General features: G+C 42.2%; 1 protein-coding gene across 3 annotated transcripts in view; it reads left to right on the top strand.

Moving 5' to 3' along the window:
* Positions 1-13,884, top strand: part of SHROOM4 (shroom family member 4) — a 214,901-nt gene extending 201,017 nt beyond the window's left edge. For all 3 annotated transcript variants that reach the window (XM_013057552.2, XM_013057553.2, XM_013057554.2), the window contains 4 exons: positions 3,457-3,606; positions 4,475-4,655; positions 8,651-8,920; positions 10,243-13,884. In XM_013057552.2, coding sequence (XP_012913006.1) covers positions 3,457-3,606; positions 4,475-4,655; positions 8,651-8,920; positions 10,243-10,512 — 871 coding nt within the window. In that variant the 3' untranslated portion in view covers positions 10,513-13,884. The remainder of the gene's footprint in view (positions 1-3,456; positions 3,607-4,474; positions 4,656-8,650; positions 8,921-10,242) is intronic.
* The last annotated feature ends 6,221 nt before the right edge of the window (positions 13,885-20,105 follow it).

The raw sequence follows: 20,105 nt of genomic DNA on the forward strand, positions 1-20,105 counted from the left end.
TGCCGGACGTCCTGCAGAGAGCTCAGCCCACACTCTGCTGGGGGAACGGCTGGGGGGCAAGTGTCTATACTTTAAGTGCTTTCTTTAAATCCCCTTAGAGATGGAACAGGCCTGAGACACTGTTGCTATTAGAAGTACCTTGTTTTCCTGGCTCTTACCCACCCACAGCTCCTTTACCCAGCAATCTGGACCTAGTTGAGTTTTCCAGCACCAGGTCAACAAGCACAGCACAACAGGGCCCAACTAGCTCCTGACACCATGAGAATCTCTCATTGGAGTCCTCATGGCTGCTTCTCGAGCTGTCCATCTAGCTGGAGAGTGTTCTTACTGTGATGAGAACATGCTTTGTGGAAAGTGACCGTGGTCACTTCCTGTCCCGGCAGGGAGAAGGGAAGGTGACCTAGCAGAGAGTAGGCACTTAACATTTAAGAAGACAGAACAGATAAACAAATAGCTGAACGGGTATTAAGCATTTGCTGTGGGCCACACACAGCTAGTCGTTTTATCCCGCTGATTTCCTTTAACTCCCAATAGCCTTGTGGGCCGTTTGACAGATGATTCCCATTTGACAGATGAAGAAATTACAGCTGAGGAAAATAAGGGACTAGCGGACTCTGATCCCAAAGCTAGACCTGCGTGCTCTAAAACCTATGCTTCATTTGCCATCCTAGGCAGCCTCTCTCTGGCTCTCTTGCAACGAGCCAGGCCTTAGGAGGCCTTTGGGTCCCTGTAGGGCAGAGGGTTCCAGCGGTCATAGTTACAGGCCCCAGACTTGACCCTTTCAGCCTCCGACTCCTTCCTCCTTTTATTTACCTCCATTCACCTTGGTGCCTTGGCCAGAGAGAAGGAAACTGCTATTACTAGAGATCTTGTAATCCGTTCCAGAGATTTATTTTGTTTAATGACTGTAGGATGCAAGGGGAAACATCTGTTTGCACACAGCCCTAGCTAGCTGTGGTTGCAGAGAACCAGTTATAGATGCCTCTTTGAATGGTGTGGATTTAAGGAACAGCATTATTCCCAACAAAGCTAATATTTTTTTAAATTTTTTATTTTTTTACTTTTCAGTATACTAGAATTCATTGTTTATGCACCACACCCAGTGATCCATGCAATCCGTGCCCTCCATAATACCCACCACCAGGCTGGCCCAACCTCCCACCCCCCTGCCCCTTCAAACCCCTCAGATTGTTTATCAGAGTCCATAGTCTCTCATGGTTCATCTCCCCCTCCAATTTCCCTCAACTCCCTTCTCCTCTCCATCTCCCCATGTCCTCCGTGTTATTTCTTGTGCTCCATAAAAATAAGCAAAACCACATGATACTTGACTCTCTCTGCTTGACTTATTTCACTCAGCATAATCTCTTCCAGTCCCATCCATGTTGCTACAAAAGTTGGGTATTCAGCCTTTCTGATGGAGGCATAATACTCCATAGTGTATATGGACCACATCTTCCTTATCCATTCATCCATTGAAGGGCATCTTGGTTCTTTCCACACTTTGGCGACTGTGGCCATTGCTGCTATGAACATTGGGGTACAGATGGCCCTTCTTTTCACTACATCTGTATCTTTGGGGCAAATACCCAGTAGTGCAATGGCAGGGTCATAGGGAAGGTCTATTTTTAATTTTTTAAGGAATCTCCACACTGTTTTCCAAAGTGGCTGCACCAACTTGCATTCCCACCAACAGTGTAAGAGGGTTCTCCTTTCTCCACCTCCTCCCCAACACATGTTGTTTCCTGTCTTGTTATATTTTTTGCCTACTTCCTATGTGCCAAGCATTGTTCTAAGCACTTTTGTGTGTTGATGGATTTAATCTTCACAACCAGCCTATGAAATAGATACCATTAGTGTCCTACATCTTGTAGGTGAGAAAAGTGTGGCACAGGGGAACTAAAGATCACAGGGTTTCCGAACCCAGGTCATGTGGTTCACTGTGCCCATTACATCCTCCCAGGATCTCTGTACTCCTCCAGATCACATTCCAGACCCTGGGAGAGCATAGGGTTCTAACCAGAAGGAAGTTGCTTTAAGATTTTTTAAGGAATAAGTCTTAGGGATAGGTAGATGTATTGTATTTTGAATCTAAAATGCAAAAAAAAAAAAAAGGCATGCTAATTTTGGCCAAGTCAAACCAGAGCATCTCCATAACCCACATACTATTCAGTTACAAAATGCTGGGATACATATGAAAGCAGGTTAGTGGAATTTTCAAGTGTTAAGTCTCCTAACTCTGCTTTGAGTACAGGTATAGTTTAGTTTCTGAGCTCTATGCATTTCCTCTCAGTGCTCTGCAGAAGGAATCTGATTTTTGCTTCAGTGTTCCTTATAAAATGCAGATTATGTTTCTTAGATTTCCTGTAACTTCTGCCTTGTCTGTGGAGATTATGAGGACAGAGGCACTAAGACATAATGCCTAATATGATACACTGTGACATTGTATAGGGCTGTGTCTGCTGCGATCTGAGTCTATAATTAGTATATCCCTTAAAAAATATTTCCAGTTTTATTGAAATATAAGTAACATGCAGCCACATCCCTTTTTCCCCCTTAATTCTGTACCTTCTCTCAGCATTTTCTGACTCTGAACTCTCTCACACATGTCCTATATATTTTTTCTTATAGGTAAGAATTCCCTAAGTTCATATATTCATATTCCTTCCAGAATGTTCTCTCTTGTCTGCTAACGAAGATCTAGTCCAGCCAGAAAATTCCTTACATGCAAGGTTTTATATGATGTCAAGTTGTCACTTTGGCAGGATAGCATAGTGACATAGTGGAGTTAGGTTGCCTCGGTCTAAATCTTGGGTCTGTCATTTACTATTTGGTGACCTTGAGGAAGTCACTTTTCCTCTTCCACTTTCTCAATGCCTCATATTCCTTATCTGTAAAATGGTTGTTGTGAGCATTACATTTTTAATCTCTATGTATACACACACACACACACACACACACACACACATCCCTACCCCTCACATACAGAAAAACACATCATAGGACAGCTTCTAAGACATAGTAAGCCACGTCTGAATATTAGCTAGTGTTGTTCGTTTATTAGTGTTATTATCTTAAAAACCCACAGGTAAAATGAATACCTTGGATGAGGAATATTGGCATGCCCAAGTTTCTTTTGCGTGGTGAATTAGGAGGCAGCATAGCATGAATCAGTAAATAGCTGTGGAGCCTTTTAACCATTATTTTTGACCTTTATCTAAGAGCTGCAAGTAGCTGCAAAAATGACTAATGAGTTTCTCCTATTTTTCCTTTCAAATAGCTAGAGGTTAGCAAAGGGTCAGTGACACAGACAGGTGGAGGGTTGGGGTGGCTGGTAGGCTCCAAGAATATAGTGGGGGTGGGCCTCCCTGTTGCATAAGTCATGGGTAGAATTATTTGCCCTTCTGTCACTGAAACCTGATATTAAAGCATTTCTCTTTATTTCCTTCCTCACACCAGACCAGAAGCCTCGATGGCAGAAGAGTCCAAACCCAAGCCAGCGTGGAGCCAGAGCTACTTCTTCCCTGAGGAGCAGTTCTCTTTCGTGGGCTGGGGCTCTGAGAAGCAGCACCTCAGCCCCACGGGCTTCAGTGAACCCAAGACAACAGGGTCTGCCGCTACACTCGTCAAGCCCCTGGGGGCCACGGGTTACAATTTCTCCCCATTTCATTCTGCAACCATGGAGGAGGCTGGGCCTTTGGGGATATGCCTGAAGTGGAGAGATGCTATCCCTTCCCAGGCTGAAGGCCTGCCTCACAGGCAGTCTCAGAAGAGCTCATGAGACATGTGGTAGGCTGTAACCAGTCCCTGGCAGGGGTGCTAACCCCAGCCTCCAGCATGGTGACCACTGCTGAAGTCACAGGTGTCCTCTTTGCTGTGGGTGATCTGCAGCGAAGGGGCCATGTCAATCAGGAGTGGCACCACCGGGAAAGAATAAATTATGAGAGTGTCCAGGAAAGCTGTGGGGTGCCTCTGTAAGCAAGTAGACTAGATAGAGCTGGAAAGAGCAGCAATGCAGGCTGGGCAGGAGGGAAGCCAACAGTCTTGGAGGATGAATAGCTAAGGTCTCAGATATATCCCTGCTACCTCCTCCCTCCCTGGGGATTTATATGCCAGGGCCATGAACTGAAGGGAATCATGGAAAATCAGAAGCTCAGAACTTTGTAGCCTTCTAGTCTTTCTGGATCTTAGTGGGGCGCTGACCAAACCAAATCCTCCCTAAAGAATTTCCCCACCTGTTGAAGTCAGGGGCATAAAAATAGCCTTCTAAGTTCTCAAAGTTGGCCTTGCCTTGGCTTTTGGGTAATCTTCATGTGGTCAGTTGACATTTCAGCAGTGATTCCTGGTCCATCATTTCCTTATTCCATAGCTCCTTGGTGAAGCAGGGTCCTGTTTTCACAAATGGGGAAATTAAGAAGCAGAAAGTTTAGGAGCCTCTCAACAGAGGTGTTCAAATGGTCATTCTTTGTTTCCACAGACAAGAATCTCAGCACTTCTCACCTCCTCTGGGGGCCCCAGGGATGCCTACCTCTTACTCAGCCTATTACAATATTTCTGTGGCCAAGGCAGAACTGTTGAACAAGTTGAAAGACCAACCCGAAATGGCAGAGATTGGCCTGGAAGAGGAAGAAGTTGACCATGAACTGGCTCAAAAAAAGGTGAAGTTTTCTAATATGTCTTAGGTTTTTAGCATTTAATTTGTGTGATTGGAGGTTGACCTGCCCTCTACACTCTCCAGAACAACTTGGTACATCCCTGTACCAAGTTGTCCCCGTTCAGTATGGACATCAAATTAGTCTCTTTGGGTTCCTCACAAATGCAACTTCGGTCTCATTTTGATCCAGCCAATAAGAGTAATGATAGTAATAGAAATCATCATCATCATCATCATCACTGTGTCTCTCGAATCCCTAAAACAACTAGACAGTGATCCCCTTTTTTCCAGTTAAAAAGATTAGGTTGCCCAGGGTTATAGACCTACTGGTAGATCCAGGACTTGAAGTCAAGACTGTTACACTTTCTACTTGACCACGCAGTCCCTCTGAAATTAGCCAGCCCTGTAAGTAACTTGCTGCCCATGGTACATCAGGTTTTGCCAGCAAGCTCAAACAAATAGCAGGCATTGATTGTATTCTCTGTATCACTTTCTGGGTGAGGGAATAGACTGACTAAGCCAAAAAAAAAAAAAAAAAAGGAGAAAATGGAGGCTGGTAAACGTTAGTATTTATTTGCAAGAATAATCCATAATCTCTCAAAAATAGTAGAACAAGTGATAGAAATGATGTTTTTGCTGCAAAGCCTCCCTGTTCTTCCTATAAGCATCACTAGGCTAGTTTTCTAATCAAATTCCTGGAATCACTTTGCCCTCCCTGCACTTACCCATTTTATTTCGTAAGCAAATAAGGTTTCCATGGTAACCCCAAAGGTCTAATTTACCAGTTTGTGAACATCTGAACTCAATATAAATTGCTCCTCTGCCCATGCTTCTCATTCAGGGCATGACCTGTAGGAAAGCTCAAGGCCATTTGCAGGAGACCCCCCACCACTTTCAAATCTGAAGCAAAATGTCAGGGAAAGAATTGGAAGCATGGTGGTATCAGAGTTGTATTGATCCAGATGCCTGCCTCCTTGGCTTCTGTGTTCCCTGAGCATGGCAAGGCTGCTTCTGGCTTACTTGGGACCTCTTTATTAGGAGCAAAGCTAATAAGAGTCTGACCAGGAAAAGAGAAAAATTACCAGAAATGGCAAGGCACAGAATAGCAGGTAGTGATTTGAAGTGATTGTGGGGAAGCTAGGACAGCTTTTGTCTGAGGAAGACAGGTGAAGAAGGTCACCAATTTGCAATATCCTAGAAAAGCAACTCCTGCTCTAGCTGGGTCTGTGATGATTCCTCAGCTCTATCCAGTACACTTTCCCCAGGACTGAAGTTCAGGTTGCAAAAGTAGGTGCCAAGAACAAAGGGCTGTCTTTGTTTGCATCCTTCCAGATCTATGGAACGATGGAACCCAAGAGCTATGGTGGGTAGGTGATTTTCAAAGTTAATTGTTTGGCCCCCAGCCCTCCCTTGTCCCTGGCATTGAGTTTTGTTTGGGAAAGAAAAAGTAAGAGGTATAACTGGGACCCTCTTGGCATCTAATTAATTATGTCATGTCATTTGTAGCATTGATTCCTAATTCCCAGTGGGTTTTAGAATTTTCCCTACATATAAACCTATGATGCTTCAGTCTTAAGATCATGGTGATCTCCTGACTTCTGACTGGTTCTGAAATAGATACCAGGCCCTGGACCCAGAGAAGACTCTCTTGGGACATTTCCTGGACATTTCTCCTTGGACATTTCTAAATAAACTACTAGAAAGGAACACATGCTAGAAAACAACAAGCCTGTGGTCCCACAGTGCCTGGGTGTGAGTAATAATAAAACAAACCCTGAAGCAGGGTGTGTGGGTGGCTCAGTCAGTCAAGTATTCAGCTGTTGATTTCAGCTCAGGTCATGAGCTCAGAGCCATAATAAGGTAGAGCCCTGTGTTGGGCTACATGCTGGGTGTGAAGTCTGCTTAAGATTCTCTCTCTGCCCCTCCCCACCCGCTCGTGTGCACTGTCTTTCCCTCTCTCTACCTAAAAAAAAAAAAAAAAATATATATATATATATAAAGAAAAAACACTGAAGAGTACTTCAATATATATACACAAGATACAAGATATTATTCTAAGTGTGTAACCTGTATTAACTCATTTTATTCTCAGAACAGTACTATGAGGTAAGTGCTATTGTTATCCCATTTTTTAGATGGGGAAATTGAAGCACAGAAAGGTTGAGTGATTTGCTCAAGGCTACACTGGTGCTTTGTGGCAGAACTGGGGTTCAAACCCAAGTAGTTTGGCACTAGCGTCCATGCCCTTAACCATAGTGCGATGCTGAGCAGAAACTGTGAGCAACCTGAGGCAGCTCAGTTCTTGTTAGGACTGTGCACCAGGCAAGCATCTACTAGCTCAGAGTACGTGATTAATAATAATAATAATAATAATAACAACAGTAGCAGCAGCAGCGGTGGCGGCGGCAGCAATACTAAACAGATATTGAGCACTTAAAGTGCCAGGCAAAATATGAAGCATTTTACTTCTATGATCTAACTTAACCCTCACAATGGTAGTGGGGAGTGGGAGTAGAGGAGAAGCTTCTCCAGTTTACAGATGAGGAAACAAAGGACTCCATGAGATTGGGTATCTTGCCCAAGGTCACACACTTTGGAGGGGGTGGAATTGGAATCCAGGCATCTCTGACTCCAAATGGCTGCTCTACTACACCACCTTCCTGTGAGTGGAGTTCCAGAACTGGTTACACCCAGAGGCAAGACAGATCAGAAGACACAGGAAGTGCTTCTCTTAAGAAACTTATCAGGTCGCCTGGGTGGCTCAGTCGGTTTAAGGGTCTGCCTTCGGCTCAGGTCATGATCCCAGAGTCCTGGGATCGAGCCCAGAATCAGGTTCCCTGCTCAGCGGGGAGCCTGCTTCTCTCTCTCCCTCTGCCTCTGCCTTCTGCTACCCGTGCTTGTGCTGTCATGCACGCATGCATGCTCTTCCTCTCTCTCAAATGAATAAATAAAATCTTTTAAAAAAAGAAACTTATCATCAGTAGAAGAGGGATCAGATGCACCCATGTGAAACAGGGAATGAACAACTTCAAATTACACTCTAGTGTTCTATTTCTGAAAGACAGGAGAGTTCAGAAAAAGAGATCATTGAAAGGAAGGGCTATGGAGGCAGAAGCTTCCTGCAGGGAGGGTGGGAGCAAAGCTGGGCTCTCAAGAAAGAAGGAGATTAGTCAAAGTGAAGGAAGAGATGGAGAGCAGGTAGAACTGCATAAAGCAAATCAGGAATGCATGGATGAGTGTTGTAAATGCAGATGGAATGAGGGACAAATCCTGAAAGCTTGAATCTTGAGATTGGAACGGTAGGGTGGGGCCAGGCTGAATGACAGCAATAGCAGCCAGCCTTTATTAAACACTTGGTCCCTGCTAAGCCCGTTGCACATTCAATGAGGTGGGTACTGCAGTTATGCCCATTCTGCCGATCAAGAGTGTAAAAGTCCATGAAGAAATTTGCCCAAGGTCACACAGCCAGGAAGGGGGAACTAGAAGTCAGACCTAGTTATGGGGACTTCAGAACCCACAGTCTTATCCAAAAGGCCTCAAAAGCCAAACAGAGAGGGGGTGAAGAGCCAGCACAGTGCCATGCACAGAAGAGGTACTTGAGTGGATTGACGGACAATCAACGAAACCAAAGGCAAACACTTGATGACAATGCTTTTCCAACCCATGCTCTCACAAGCATTCCAATTCCTATTTATTAAGTGGTCTCAGTAAGTATTAAGTTACATCTGGCAAATGAGAATTAGCCCATGGGTACCACTTACCTGATGCCAAGAAATTTGGTCGTGGCAGATTCCTACGAGATCTGAAGAAATAGGTGAGATAGAGGACGCCTGTCCAGAAAACTGGAATTTCTCATGACTTGCTCGGGTTTCCTTTGTTTCTGAGGACGCGTAGAGTCTACCATCTCTTTCAGGGATCCCAAAACAGAGGTTACAGGCACAGATCAGTTTCTGTGAGTCCCCATCTCATCCTTTGCCTTTTCCTATTGATTTCTCCTAGATACAGCTTATTGAGAGCATCAGTAGAAAACTTTCTGTCCTGCGGGAGGCCCAGCGAGGACTGCTAGAGGACATCAGTGCCAATTCTGCCCTTGGAGAGGAGGTGGAAGCCAACCTAAAAGCGGTCTGTAAATCCAATGAGTTTGAAAAATACCGTTTGTTTATTGGGGACCTGGACAAAGTGGTCAACCTGTTGCTGTCCCTCTCTGGACGACTGGCCCGGGTGGAGAATGCTCTCAACAGCATCGATTCAGAGGCCAACCAGGAGAAGGTAGAGTTGGGGTCTCTGGGGGGTTAGATGGGGGAAATGCTATCTGTTCCTTCTCAGGGCTCCCCTTTTCAAGTTTGGCTTATCTGGGACACAATAAATCATAGTATGGGCACTGGCTTTTAAGTGCCTAGAAATTCTGGCTCTACCAACAATTAACTGTGTGACTATGGGCAACTTAACTGTATTCTATCTCAGTCTCTTCAAAAACACACTACCTATACCTCATGGGGTTCTAAAAATTAAATTACATAATCCAGAGTATGTGGGCGGCTCAATCATTTAAGCATCTGCCTTTGGCCCAGGTCATGATCCTAGGGTCCTGGGATCGAGTCCTGCATTGGGCTCCCTGATCTGTGGGGAGTCTGCTTTTTCCTCTCACTCTCCCCCAGTGCTCTCCCTCTCTCAAATAAATAAAATCTTAAATAAATATATAACATAATAAATATTAATTACTTAAAACAGGGCCTGGAACAGGGTAAAAGCTGAATGAGTGCTACCTGCCAGTGATAGTAGTAGAAGTAGTGGTAGTGGTATTGATAGTGATAGTGGTAGTAGTGGTAGTGGTGGTAGTGGTGGTAGTGGTGGTATTATTGACGTTAGTGGTAATAACAGTAGTAATAGTAGTATTGGTACTGATGGTGGTAGTAAGAGTAGTAGTAGGAATAGTTGTGGTGATATTGGTGGTGCTGCTGGTAATAGTAGTAGTAGCAGCAGCAGCAGCAAGTTCACCTCGTTTTCTCTCTGAGTTAGAGGACAAGGTCTCACCAAGTAGCTGAGATTGGGAGTCTATCAGTTTCACAGGTTGGGCCACTCTGCATATATCCCCGACCCAAAAGTATATTACCTTTCCACACAGAAGTGGTTTGGGATACAAATTGGAATCCACAATAAAAGGCACATATGCACATGCGTACACACACAGATATGTACACTCACACCTGTACACCAACACAGAGACACATACCATTTTGAAAGCACCGTCACAGTGATCTTTGTTCTCCGGATGGAAGGGGCATGAGCTGGCTTTGTCAGAGCCTTCCCCCACCAAAACCCTGGTGGTGGTCCATGGATGAAAGACCGTTTAGGGATGGAAAGGGGTGAATGCACATCGCCCCATCCAGAATCACTGTTGTGTTCATCCTCCCTGCTGCTCTAGGAAAGAAGGGCTTTTGCATGAAGGTGGACTTCATGGTAGGAAGTCTAGGGATGGTGAGTTAGCGCAGAGTGGGGAGTTGTTGGCAGCCGCGTTCCTGGTGGCGCCATGGGTTAGGCAGCCGACTGGGAACTGGCATGGCTCTTAACTGGTCTATCTGATTCCTCAGTTGGTGCTGATAGAGAAGAAGCAGCAGCTGACAGGGCAGTTGGCAGATGCCAAGGAGCTGAAGGAGCATGTGGACAGCCGGGAGAAGCTGGTGTTTGGCATGGTCTCCCGCTACCTGCCTCAGGACCAGCTCCAAGACTACCAGCATTTTGTGAAGATGAAATCTGCTCTCATCATCGAACAGCGAGAGCTGGAAGAGAAGATCAAGCTTGGGGAAGAACAGCTCAAATGTCTCAGGGAGAGCCTACTCCTGGGGCCCAGCAATTTCTAATCCACCAGTAGACTGATACACCATCCCTGCCCAGACACAACGGGAAGTGCTTTCAACCTTTGTTAGCAGTTTGTTAGCAAGTAGATAGCAGTTAGTTAGCAGTTTGTTCCATAGCCTCTACCTTGGACATCTGTCATTGCCCCTCACCTAGCAATGCCCCCACCCAGCTAGGACTCCCTGAGGAGGCCCCAAACTTCTACCCTAGGGAGAAGCAAGAAGCAGAAGTGCCTGCAGCAAGGTGTGATTATACAACCACACTCTCCTTCCCACAGTTTGCATAGGCAAGTACTCACTGCACACAGAACCAAAAAAAGGTCTTCATTCTTCTTGGTACCAGGACTCCACCACCCATCCACACCACAATCAGCCTCTCGAGGCTCAGAGAGAATCTGCCTGTGTAGCTCCATCCTGCCCAAGGTTCATTGCCCAGCCATTTCCCACAGAGATCTGAATGTCTTGAAGGTATCACTCACCAGCAATTTAAGGGCCTCATGTAAGCTTTGCAGTGGGAAGCACAGAAGAAGAAATAACATGAAACAGAATGTAAGCAAAGACTGGGAACCCCTAGGTGCCCCCGCAGAAGCTAGGCTTACACGAATCAGCTCCATTTCCACCTTCCCCAGCAGCTGATTGAGGGGGAAGGAGGCCTACTCTCTGCCCTGGCTAGTGTGGCCTTCCTCCTGTCCTGAGACTTTTGGCCTACCACATTCTGTCCCTTCCTACCTTTCCTTGCTGGGGGTTATAGGCGCCTACCCTAAGGTCTTCACGCTCTGGGCCATTAAGAGCTCCACTAAAGCTGACTTCTGGATACACATTTCATTATTGAGGAAGGGGTTCTTTGTTGTATTTTAAATGACCTTTTGATTTTATTTATTTTTATGTTTTGATTTTTTTTTCATTTTTGTTAACTAAGAAGGTGAGAAAAGGGGAATCGGAGAGGGAAAAGTAATCCCAGAAGGAAGGTGTTTTCTGTAGATCAGCCTGAATTTCACTGAGGTTAGATGAGCAAAAGCCAAAGCCTCAAATTCTTCACCCCTGCCAACCCCGCGAGAGCCAAAGTCTTGAATTCTTTCCCTGAAGTTTACAAGGGTCTACGAAAGGAGTTTTCACCTTGAACTCAGCTTACTTTGGCCTGGCCCTATACTTTCCTTGACATCAGGATAACCATAAGCTTAGCATTCCCCAACAGGTTTAAGTTTTAAGGGTTTACCCATTTCTCTACCACCTCCCATCTAAGAAATTGGGTAGCAGAGAGTTCAGGAGATCTTCCATCTCCCATTTGCTTTTTCCAGCCTCTGGCCTGACCCAGGGAACTGAAATTCATGGTAGCTAGAAGCTCCAGTCAGGGCCACCCCTTCATCAAACCACCCCCCAACCCACAACCCACCCCTCCACCCCTGCCCAGAGCAACTTACGACCTAGCCAGGATCTTAGGCACACAAACAATGAACGCTGCTATTGTTGCAAAGGTCCTGTCCTAGAAAATTGGAAAATCCCTCAGGTGGGCGACAGCAGGAAAGGAGCTGTGACCAAACTCTAGCCTATTATCCAGCTCCATTCCCTCTTCCTCACTCACTGGAGCCCCTGGTTCATGTTGCACAGCCCTGCCCAGTTAAGCCCTGACATCTCTTCTAGTTACTGCTGAGTTTCCCAGGGTCCTTGGAGGTGAACTGTAGCAGCAGGGATGCCTCATTCAGCCAAAGAATTTGCCAAAGAACTTTGCTGCTGCTACAAATACTGCTCTCTAGCTTCCATTTCCTCTTCATTGTATTTGGAAACAATGGAAGAATATTGGCCAGCTGTGTGTCCTGAGGGGGTCTCTTGGTATGCTCTTAAGTGAACTGCTGCTATCAGAACCACTGTTAAAATGTCAACCTGCCATTCTCCCCTCAAGTGGAGGAATCTATGCTATTCAGGAAGGCTGATGGCTTGTAAAGGGCTAGGCTTACCCAAGCCAAGGTTGAGGAAGGTGGGGGAGTGCTATGAATAGAGGCTGCTGTTGTCATCTTTTTTTTTTTCTTAAACAGGCTCTAGGATAAATAAGGAGTAAATTGAGATGTCCTGTATGGGGGCGGGGGTGGTTTGAGGCCAACATAATCTATCATTCTAAGATTTGGGGTGGTGCTAAAACAGCTTTTTGGAAACACAGGCACAGGGAAGAGTACCTGGACACAAAGACCACATTCTGGGTTTTCCTAGTCAGCATTAGATTGGTTGTGTATTAAATTTATCACTCTATAAGTACTATTGACTATGTTATTTTTGTCCCTCATCCCACCTGAGATTAGAGTTGGAATCAGAACAAAAGGATGCTCATTTTCACCAGAAGGATGGTTTCTAAAGCACTTAATAAAATAAGCCCTATACTGAGCAGTGAAGCTTGGCAGACAAAAGTCTGCTACTAAACAGGAACTAATGCCCCAAGCTACAGATGTGAATGATGGTACTTCAGAGCTGCCAGTATTATTTGAGATACAGTGCCTCTCCCCTGTTCTCATTTCCTGGGCTCAGCCCTCTGGCAAGGTCTGAGGTGTGTAGCAATGTGGAAGGTGGGCCAGAGGATTTCCCCAAAGAGAGTTATTGGTCCTGACTTCTATCCTCTCTCTTCAAATACTCACACAGGCCCCAGTGGGTAATAGGTTGATAGAGAGGAATCCGTGCAAGGGTTACTATTGCTTGTCCCTTCTTATTCCCCTACCCCAACCCCGGGCTCTGGGTCGTTAAGTCTCCTTGAGTCCCACCAGCTACAGACTCAGCCAGGGCTTAGTGGTAAGTGCTCAAGGGGAACCCAAGAGAGACAGACACACTAAAAACAAGACCCCAGAAAGGAAGAGACAATGCAGAGGAACTAAGAGGATAAAAGATGAAAAAGACTTTTTCAAATCCAGGATCAGGCTCTGTTTTCCATTTAGCCCCCTGTGTCAGAAAGCTTCCCTGGGGGAACCACAACCACAGCCTGAACCCCAGTCTCCCTGAAAGTGCTGCTCTGCCCATAGCAAGTCCCAGATGGAGGAAGCTGAGCACATTTCTGGCTACTTCCTTTGTTTGGAGCTTGGTGACTCCCATTGTCTTTGGCAAAGAAGTTGTCTATGCCAGTAACAGTTCTGTAACAGTGTATTATAGTCTTTGAAGATTAGTAGATCTTTAGAGGGGGGTGGGGCAGGGGGCAATTTCTATCGATTAAGAACCAGTGTTTGTTGTACAGCTATTGGGGGTCACCTATGCCATGTAAAGCTATTATTTTTCTGAATCTAATTGTTTCTGCGATTGTGTCCTCCACCACTCCTGTCTTGGCTGACATTGATATGCCTGCCAGATTGTCATCAAGGGTTATACTTCAATAAAGGGTGCTAAGGACAAAAAAAAAAAAAATAAGATTATCTCAAGTGTTTTGACTGAGGTGATGGAAATTCTCTAATATTCTACTGAAAAATAATGGAAAGGAATTTGGTTACCTATCTATAATCCTTCATATGTAACCATCTGACCAGAGCCTTACCCACATCCCTACTCTTACCCTGATCCCTGAGGGATAGCACTGATGATATACTATTCGTTAACCCCAGTAAAATAATTTAGAATTCAGGAAGAGTAAACAATAGGTGTAATCTTAAGGTAGACCTTAGCAGTACAGAGTCCAGTTCTGGAGTCTAGCCTGAACAGAGAGGTGGGGCACTTTCTAGACCACCTCCAGCTATGTGTTCTGTTTACTAGCATCATCTTCTACCTTATAGTCCAGTCTCACACTTTGCCTCTCAGCAACCTGAAGAGCACAGTTCTCACTGATCCACTCTCCAAGATAACCTCAAGGTTTAGACCCAAATGCACTTCAGGCAGCACCTCTGACCCTGAACTCTTTCCCTCAGTATATACATCATTTTTATCCCAAGTGATCTCTTCCTATTCCAGATTGCCAGTGTGATAGAATGGGAAGTGTCCAGCTTTGGCATTAACATGAAGAGTTTGCAAGTCCTGGTTTTGCCACTTACTCTGTGAACCTATAGTATATGCTCAATTTTAGAGTTTATTTTCTTATATATAAAATGGGAATAATAATGTATATCTTGCATAGTTGTGGCTTAATAAATGAAAGCTACCAGCTGTCTACTGAGAAGTTGTTAGAAAGGCAGAATCCTGCCTCTACCCCAAACCCACCAACAACAGTTTGCATTTTAACTAGATTTCCAGAAAATTTATATGCATCTTAAAGTTTGAGAAGCATTAACCTATCATAAAAATGCTCAGTACATAGTAACCTATTAGTCTAGTCCTGATTTATCTAATTCTTTATTTTGTAATCCCAAGCATATTATTGATCTTCTCATATTGCTCACAACTACGTGCCCAAATGAGTTCAACAAGACTGCCTGATATAAGGTTGATACATAAAATCATTTGTATCTCTACACACTAATAATCAACTATCTGGAAACAAAATTAAGAAAACAATTCCATTTACAATAGCATCAATAAGAACATAACACTCAGGAATACATTTATTTTTTTTTTTTAATTTTTTATTTTTTATAAACATATATTTTTATCCCCAGGGGTACAGGTCTGTGAATCACCAGGTTTACACACTTCACAGCACTCACCAAATCACATACCCTCCCCAATGTCCATAATCCAACCCCCTTCTCCCAAAACCCCTCCCCCCGGCAACCCTCAGTTTGTTTTGTGAGATTAAGAGTCACTTATGGTTTGTCTCCCTCCCAATCCCATCTTGTTTCATTTATTCTTCTTCTACCCACTTAAGCCTCCATGTTGCATCACCACTTCCTCATATCAGGGAGATCATATGATAGTTGTCTTTCTCTGCTTGACTTATTTCGCTAAGCATGATACGCTCTAGTTCCATCCATGTTGTTGCAAATGGCAAGATTTCATTTCTTTTGATGGCTGCATAGTATTCCATTTAACAAAAGAAATATAAGAATTTTATACTGAAACTATAAAACGTTGAAAGAAATTAAATAAAATCTAAAAGATTATTTAGACTAAAATCTAAATCTAGTAGTTAGATGACAGTATTCCCCAAATTGATCTACACATTCAACCCAATCTTTATAAGAATACTGGCTGTCTTTTCTGCAGAAATTGAAGTCAAACTTAAAATTCATATGAAATTGCAAGGAACACAAAATAGTCATAACAGTCTTTAAAAAGCAAAAAGATGGACAGTTCACACTTCTCAATTTCGAAATTTATTACAAAGCTACAGTAATCAAGACAGTGTGGTACACATACAAAGACAGACATGTAAATAAACAGATTACTATTTAAAGTACAGAAAAAAGACCTCAGGGGCACCTGGGTGGCTCAGGTGTTTAAGCGTCTGTCTTTAGCTTAGGTCGTGATACCAGGGTCCCAGGACTGAGTCCCACATCAGGCTCCTTGCTTGGCAGGGAGCCTGCATCACACTCTACCTGCTGTTCCCCCTGCTTGTGCTCTTTCTCTCACTGTCAAATAAATAAATAAAATATTGGGGGAAAAAAAGAGGCCCTCATATTTAGGATCTGATAATTTTTGGTAAAGGTGCCAAGACATTAAAAAATAGAGAAAGAATAGTTTTTCAACTAATGATGTGGGGACAAATGGGTATCCACACAGAAAAAAATGAAGTTGGACTCCTTCCCTTCACCACACACAAAAATTAACTAAAAAGGGACTATAAACCTAAATGTAAGAATTACATTTATTAAAAAAACTTACAAAATGCTTAAAAGAAAGCATAGGAGTAAATCATCTTGAAATTGTGTTAGGCAAGATTACTCAGAACTCCAAAAGCACAAGTGGCTAAAGAAAATATGAATAAATTAGAGCCTATCAAAGTTAAAAACTTCTGTGCTGCAAACAATATCACCAAGAAAGTGAAAAAATAATCTGCATAATCAGAAAACTATTCACATATCACATATTTAATATTAGTCTTTTATCCATAATATATAAAGAACTGATACAACTCAATAATAAAAAGAAGTAAAAAATGGGCAAAGAATCAGAATAGACATTTTTCCAAAGAATATATGCAATGGATAATAAGCACAGGCAAAGATACTCAACATTAAAGAAATATGAAACAACAGTGAGATACCACTTCATACACTATGATGGGTAATGATCAAAAAGATAGTAACAAGAGTTGGTGAGAATACAGAGAAATTGAAATACTCATACATTGCTGGTGAAATGTAAAATGGTGTGGTCACATTGAAAAACAGGCATTCAACACAGGCAGTAACCTCTTTGATACCAGCCATAGCAACTTTTTTTTTTTTTTTAGATATATCTCCTCAAACAAGGGAAACAAAAGCAAAAATAAACTATTGGGACTACATCAAAATGAAAAACTTCTGCTCAGCAAAGGAAACAATCAAAAAACTAAAAGGCAACCTACAGAATCAGAGAAGATATTTGCACATGACATATCTGATAAAGGGTTAATATCCAAAATTTATAAGGACTTGATAGAACTCAACACCCAAAAAAACAAGTAATCCAATTAAAAAATGACATGAATAGACATTTCTCCAAAGAAGACATACAGATGGCCAACAGACACATGAAAAGATGTTCTATGTCATTGATCATCAGGGAAATACAAACCAAATCTACAGTGAGACATCACCTCACCCCTGTCAGAATGGCTAAAATCAACAACACAAGAAACAACAGATGCTGGCAAGGATGTGGAGAAAGGGGAACCCTCTTGCACTGTTGGTGGGAAGTAAAACTGGTGCAGCCACTGTGGAAAATCATATGGAGGCTCCTCAAAAAGTTAAAAATAGAACTACCCTGCCATCTGGCAATTGAACTAGTAGGTATTTATCCAAAGAATACAAAAACATTAATTCAAAGGTATACATGCCCCCTGATGTTTATAGCAGCATAATTTATAATAGCCAAGATATGGAAATGTCCCAGGTGTCCCTTGATTGATGAATGGGTAAAGTGGTGCTTACTATATACAATGGAATATTACACTGCCATAAAAAGAATGAAATTTTGCCATTTGCAATGACATTGCTAGAACCAGAGAGTATAATGCTAAGTGAAAAAGTCAGAGAAAGACAAATGCCATGTGATTTCACTCATATGTGGAATTTAAGAAACAAAACAAATGAGAAAAGGGTGGGACAAGAGAGAGGGAGGGGAAACCAAAAAACACTCTTAACTATAGAGAACAAACAGATGGTTACCAGAGGGGATTGTACTGAAGTGTTGAATCACTGTATTGCACACCGGAGACTAATATAAAACTGTATGTTAACTAACTGGAATTATAATAAAAACTTAAAAAAAGATAAAACATAGCATGAAAAAAAACACACGTACACAAATGTTCAAAGAGTCATTACTTATAATAACTGAAAAGTGAAAACAACCTAAATGTCCATCAATGAAGAATGGATAAACTTTGGTCTAGCCATACAACAGATTATTATTCAGCCATAAAAAGGGATGAAGTACTGATACATACTGCAACATGGTTGAATCCTGAAAACATTATGCTGAGTGAAATAAATCACAAAAGACCACATATTGTTGATTCCATTGATAGGTAAAGCCTAGAATAAGCAAATCTATAAAAACAGAAAGCAGATTAATGCCTGCCAAGGGCTTGAGAGCTGGGGAGGATGAGCAGTGGCTGCTAATGGGCATGGGGTTTCTTTTTGGAGTGATAGACATATTCTAAAATTAGATTGTAATCATCATTGCCCAACTTTGTAATTGTACCATAAACCACTGAACTGTATACTTTAAATGGGTGAGCTGTATGATATATGATTTCTCAATAAAGGTGTTAAAAATAACTTTTGCTTATTTTTCAGTCTCATTCTTCTTGACAAAGTCTGAATTGATGGTAAGCATGTAGTTCATACCTGAGCCCAAAGGGTACAATACTCACACCATTTGAATTTGGGAGGGAATTTTTCATCATATTCTTCCCTTTCAGGCCTGGCAGACCAAGCAAGACAAAGAGTAAGAGTAGTCTTAGCTCTGTCTCATGACTTTAGCAAGAATAAGATGGATAGGCCCTATTGGAAAAGAGAAACAATCTTTCTAGGCAGGTAGAGAGGTTAAAAACTTCATCTCTTTAGGCAAATAAAAAGGTTTTAAATCCTGATTCCATCAACTTACCATGTCACCTTATAAATTACTTGACCCTCTCAACTTTTGCTGTAAAAGGGGGCTAGTAAAAGTACCATCTAAAGTGTTATTATGAAGATTCAATGAGATAGTCCATGTGAAACACTGAAGATAGTGCCTGCCATACAATAAATATTCAATAAAGGTGAGATGCTAGATTTATTATTTTTACTGAAGTGAGATTAAAGCAAAAACAATACAAGGAAAAGTAAAGTGCCCTCAGGTTTGGAGTCAGACAGCTCTGTTAATATGACCTTGGGAAGTCACTTCATTTATAAAGCTGTAGCTCCTCTGTAATAATAAAGGTAATAATTTTCCTCTAGGGAGGCAGTTTTTAAAAAATGGACACTGGAATCCACACCACTTGGGTTTGAATACTGGCTCCACCACTTACAAATTGTGTGACTAAGCATATATAACTTCTCTGTGCCTGAATGTCCTCTACTGTCAATTGGAGGTGACAAAATACTTACCTCCTTGATCTGGTGTGAGGAATTATTGAGTTAATCCAAGTAAAGTACCTAACACAGAATAAGTACTCAATGAATATTAACTATTATTATAAAGCTAAGATAGGAAACAAATGAGACCCTTAGTAAAGCTGAACGTGTTGTTGGTCCTCAATAAATGGTGATTCCCTTCCTCAGCCATTCTTTCTGTGCCCCAAGTCAAGATTTTTTGGACTTGCAGGGGAAATGTTTCAGATTAGAAGACAGTTTTGGCAATCTCAGCACTACCATCTGATGGGAACAGCATCATCTATTATCTCCTGGCAAGATGACCACCTAGATTCCTAATAAAATACCCCATTCATAAGAGTAGGGAAAGAACAATTTCACCTGTAAAATACTTGGGCTTGAATTTGAGAATGGTTTAAGGAAATCCTCTTCTCAAACCCCTCTTTAGATATGGGGTCAACTAAAGTATTATTGAGTTGCTTACCTTTCACATATCTTCACTTTTACTCTTTTTGAAGTCTGAATATACAATTTTTTAGCAAAAACTCTCATTTAATTTTTACAATACCTCTGTGGCTTGATGTAGCAACATTTTTGTTTGTCAGCTAAACAAAAGGGATATAAGTGCATAATACCATCCATTCATTTATTCTACCAGTATTTCAGGTACGGTTTTATGCTCAAAAGATTCAGAAGTAAACAAAATAGGCAAAGTGCCCACCTTTATGGAGTTTCTGTTCTAATAAAAGAGACTTGCACAAATACATAATATTTTATATATAAAAATATACACACATATATAATCATTGTATACTCTAGTGCATCAAGGAAAAACAGATTTTCCCTTGATTCCACAGCTATTAGCAATAGGGTAACTTTTGGTACCACAATAACTAAAATATTTTTACATTAATTTCCAGCAGACATATTCTTATTTTCTCACTAAATGGAATTTATAATGGGATTTTTTTAATTAGCAAA

Source organism: Mustela putorius, unplaced genomic scaffold (assembly GCF_011764305.1).
Source record: "Mustela putorius furo isolate JIRA1106 unplaced genomic scaffold, ASM1176430v1.1 tig00003903_pilon_pilon_pilon, whole genome shotgun sequence".
Lineage (NCBI taxonomy): Eukaryota > Metazoa > Chordata > Mammalia > Carnivora > Mustelidae > Mustela > Mustela putorius.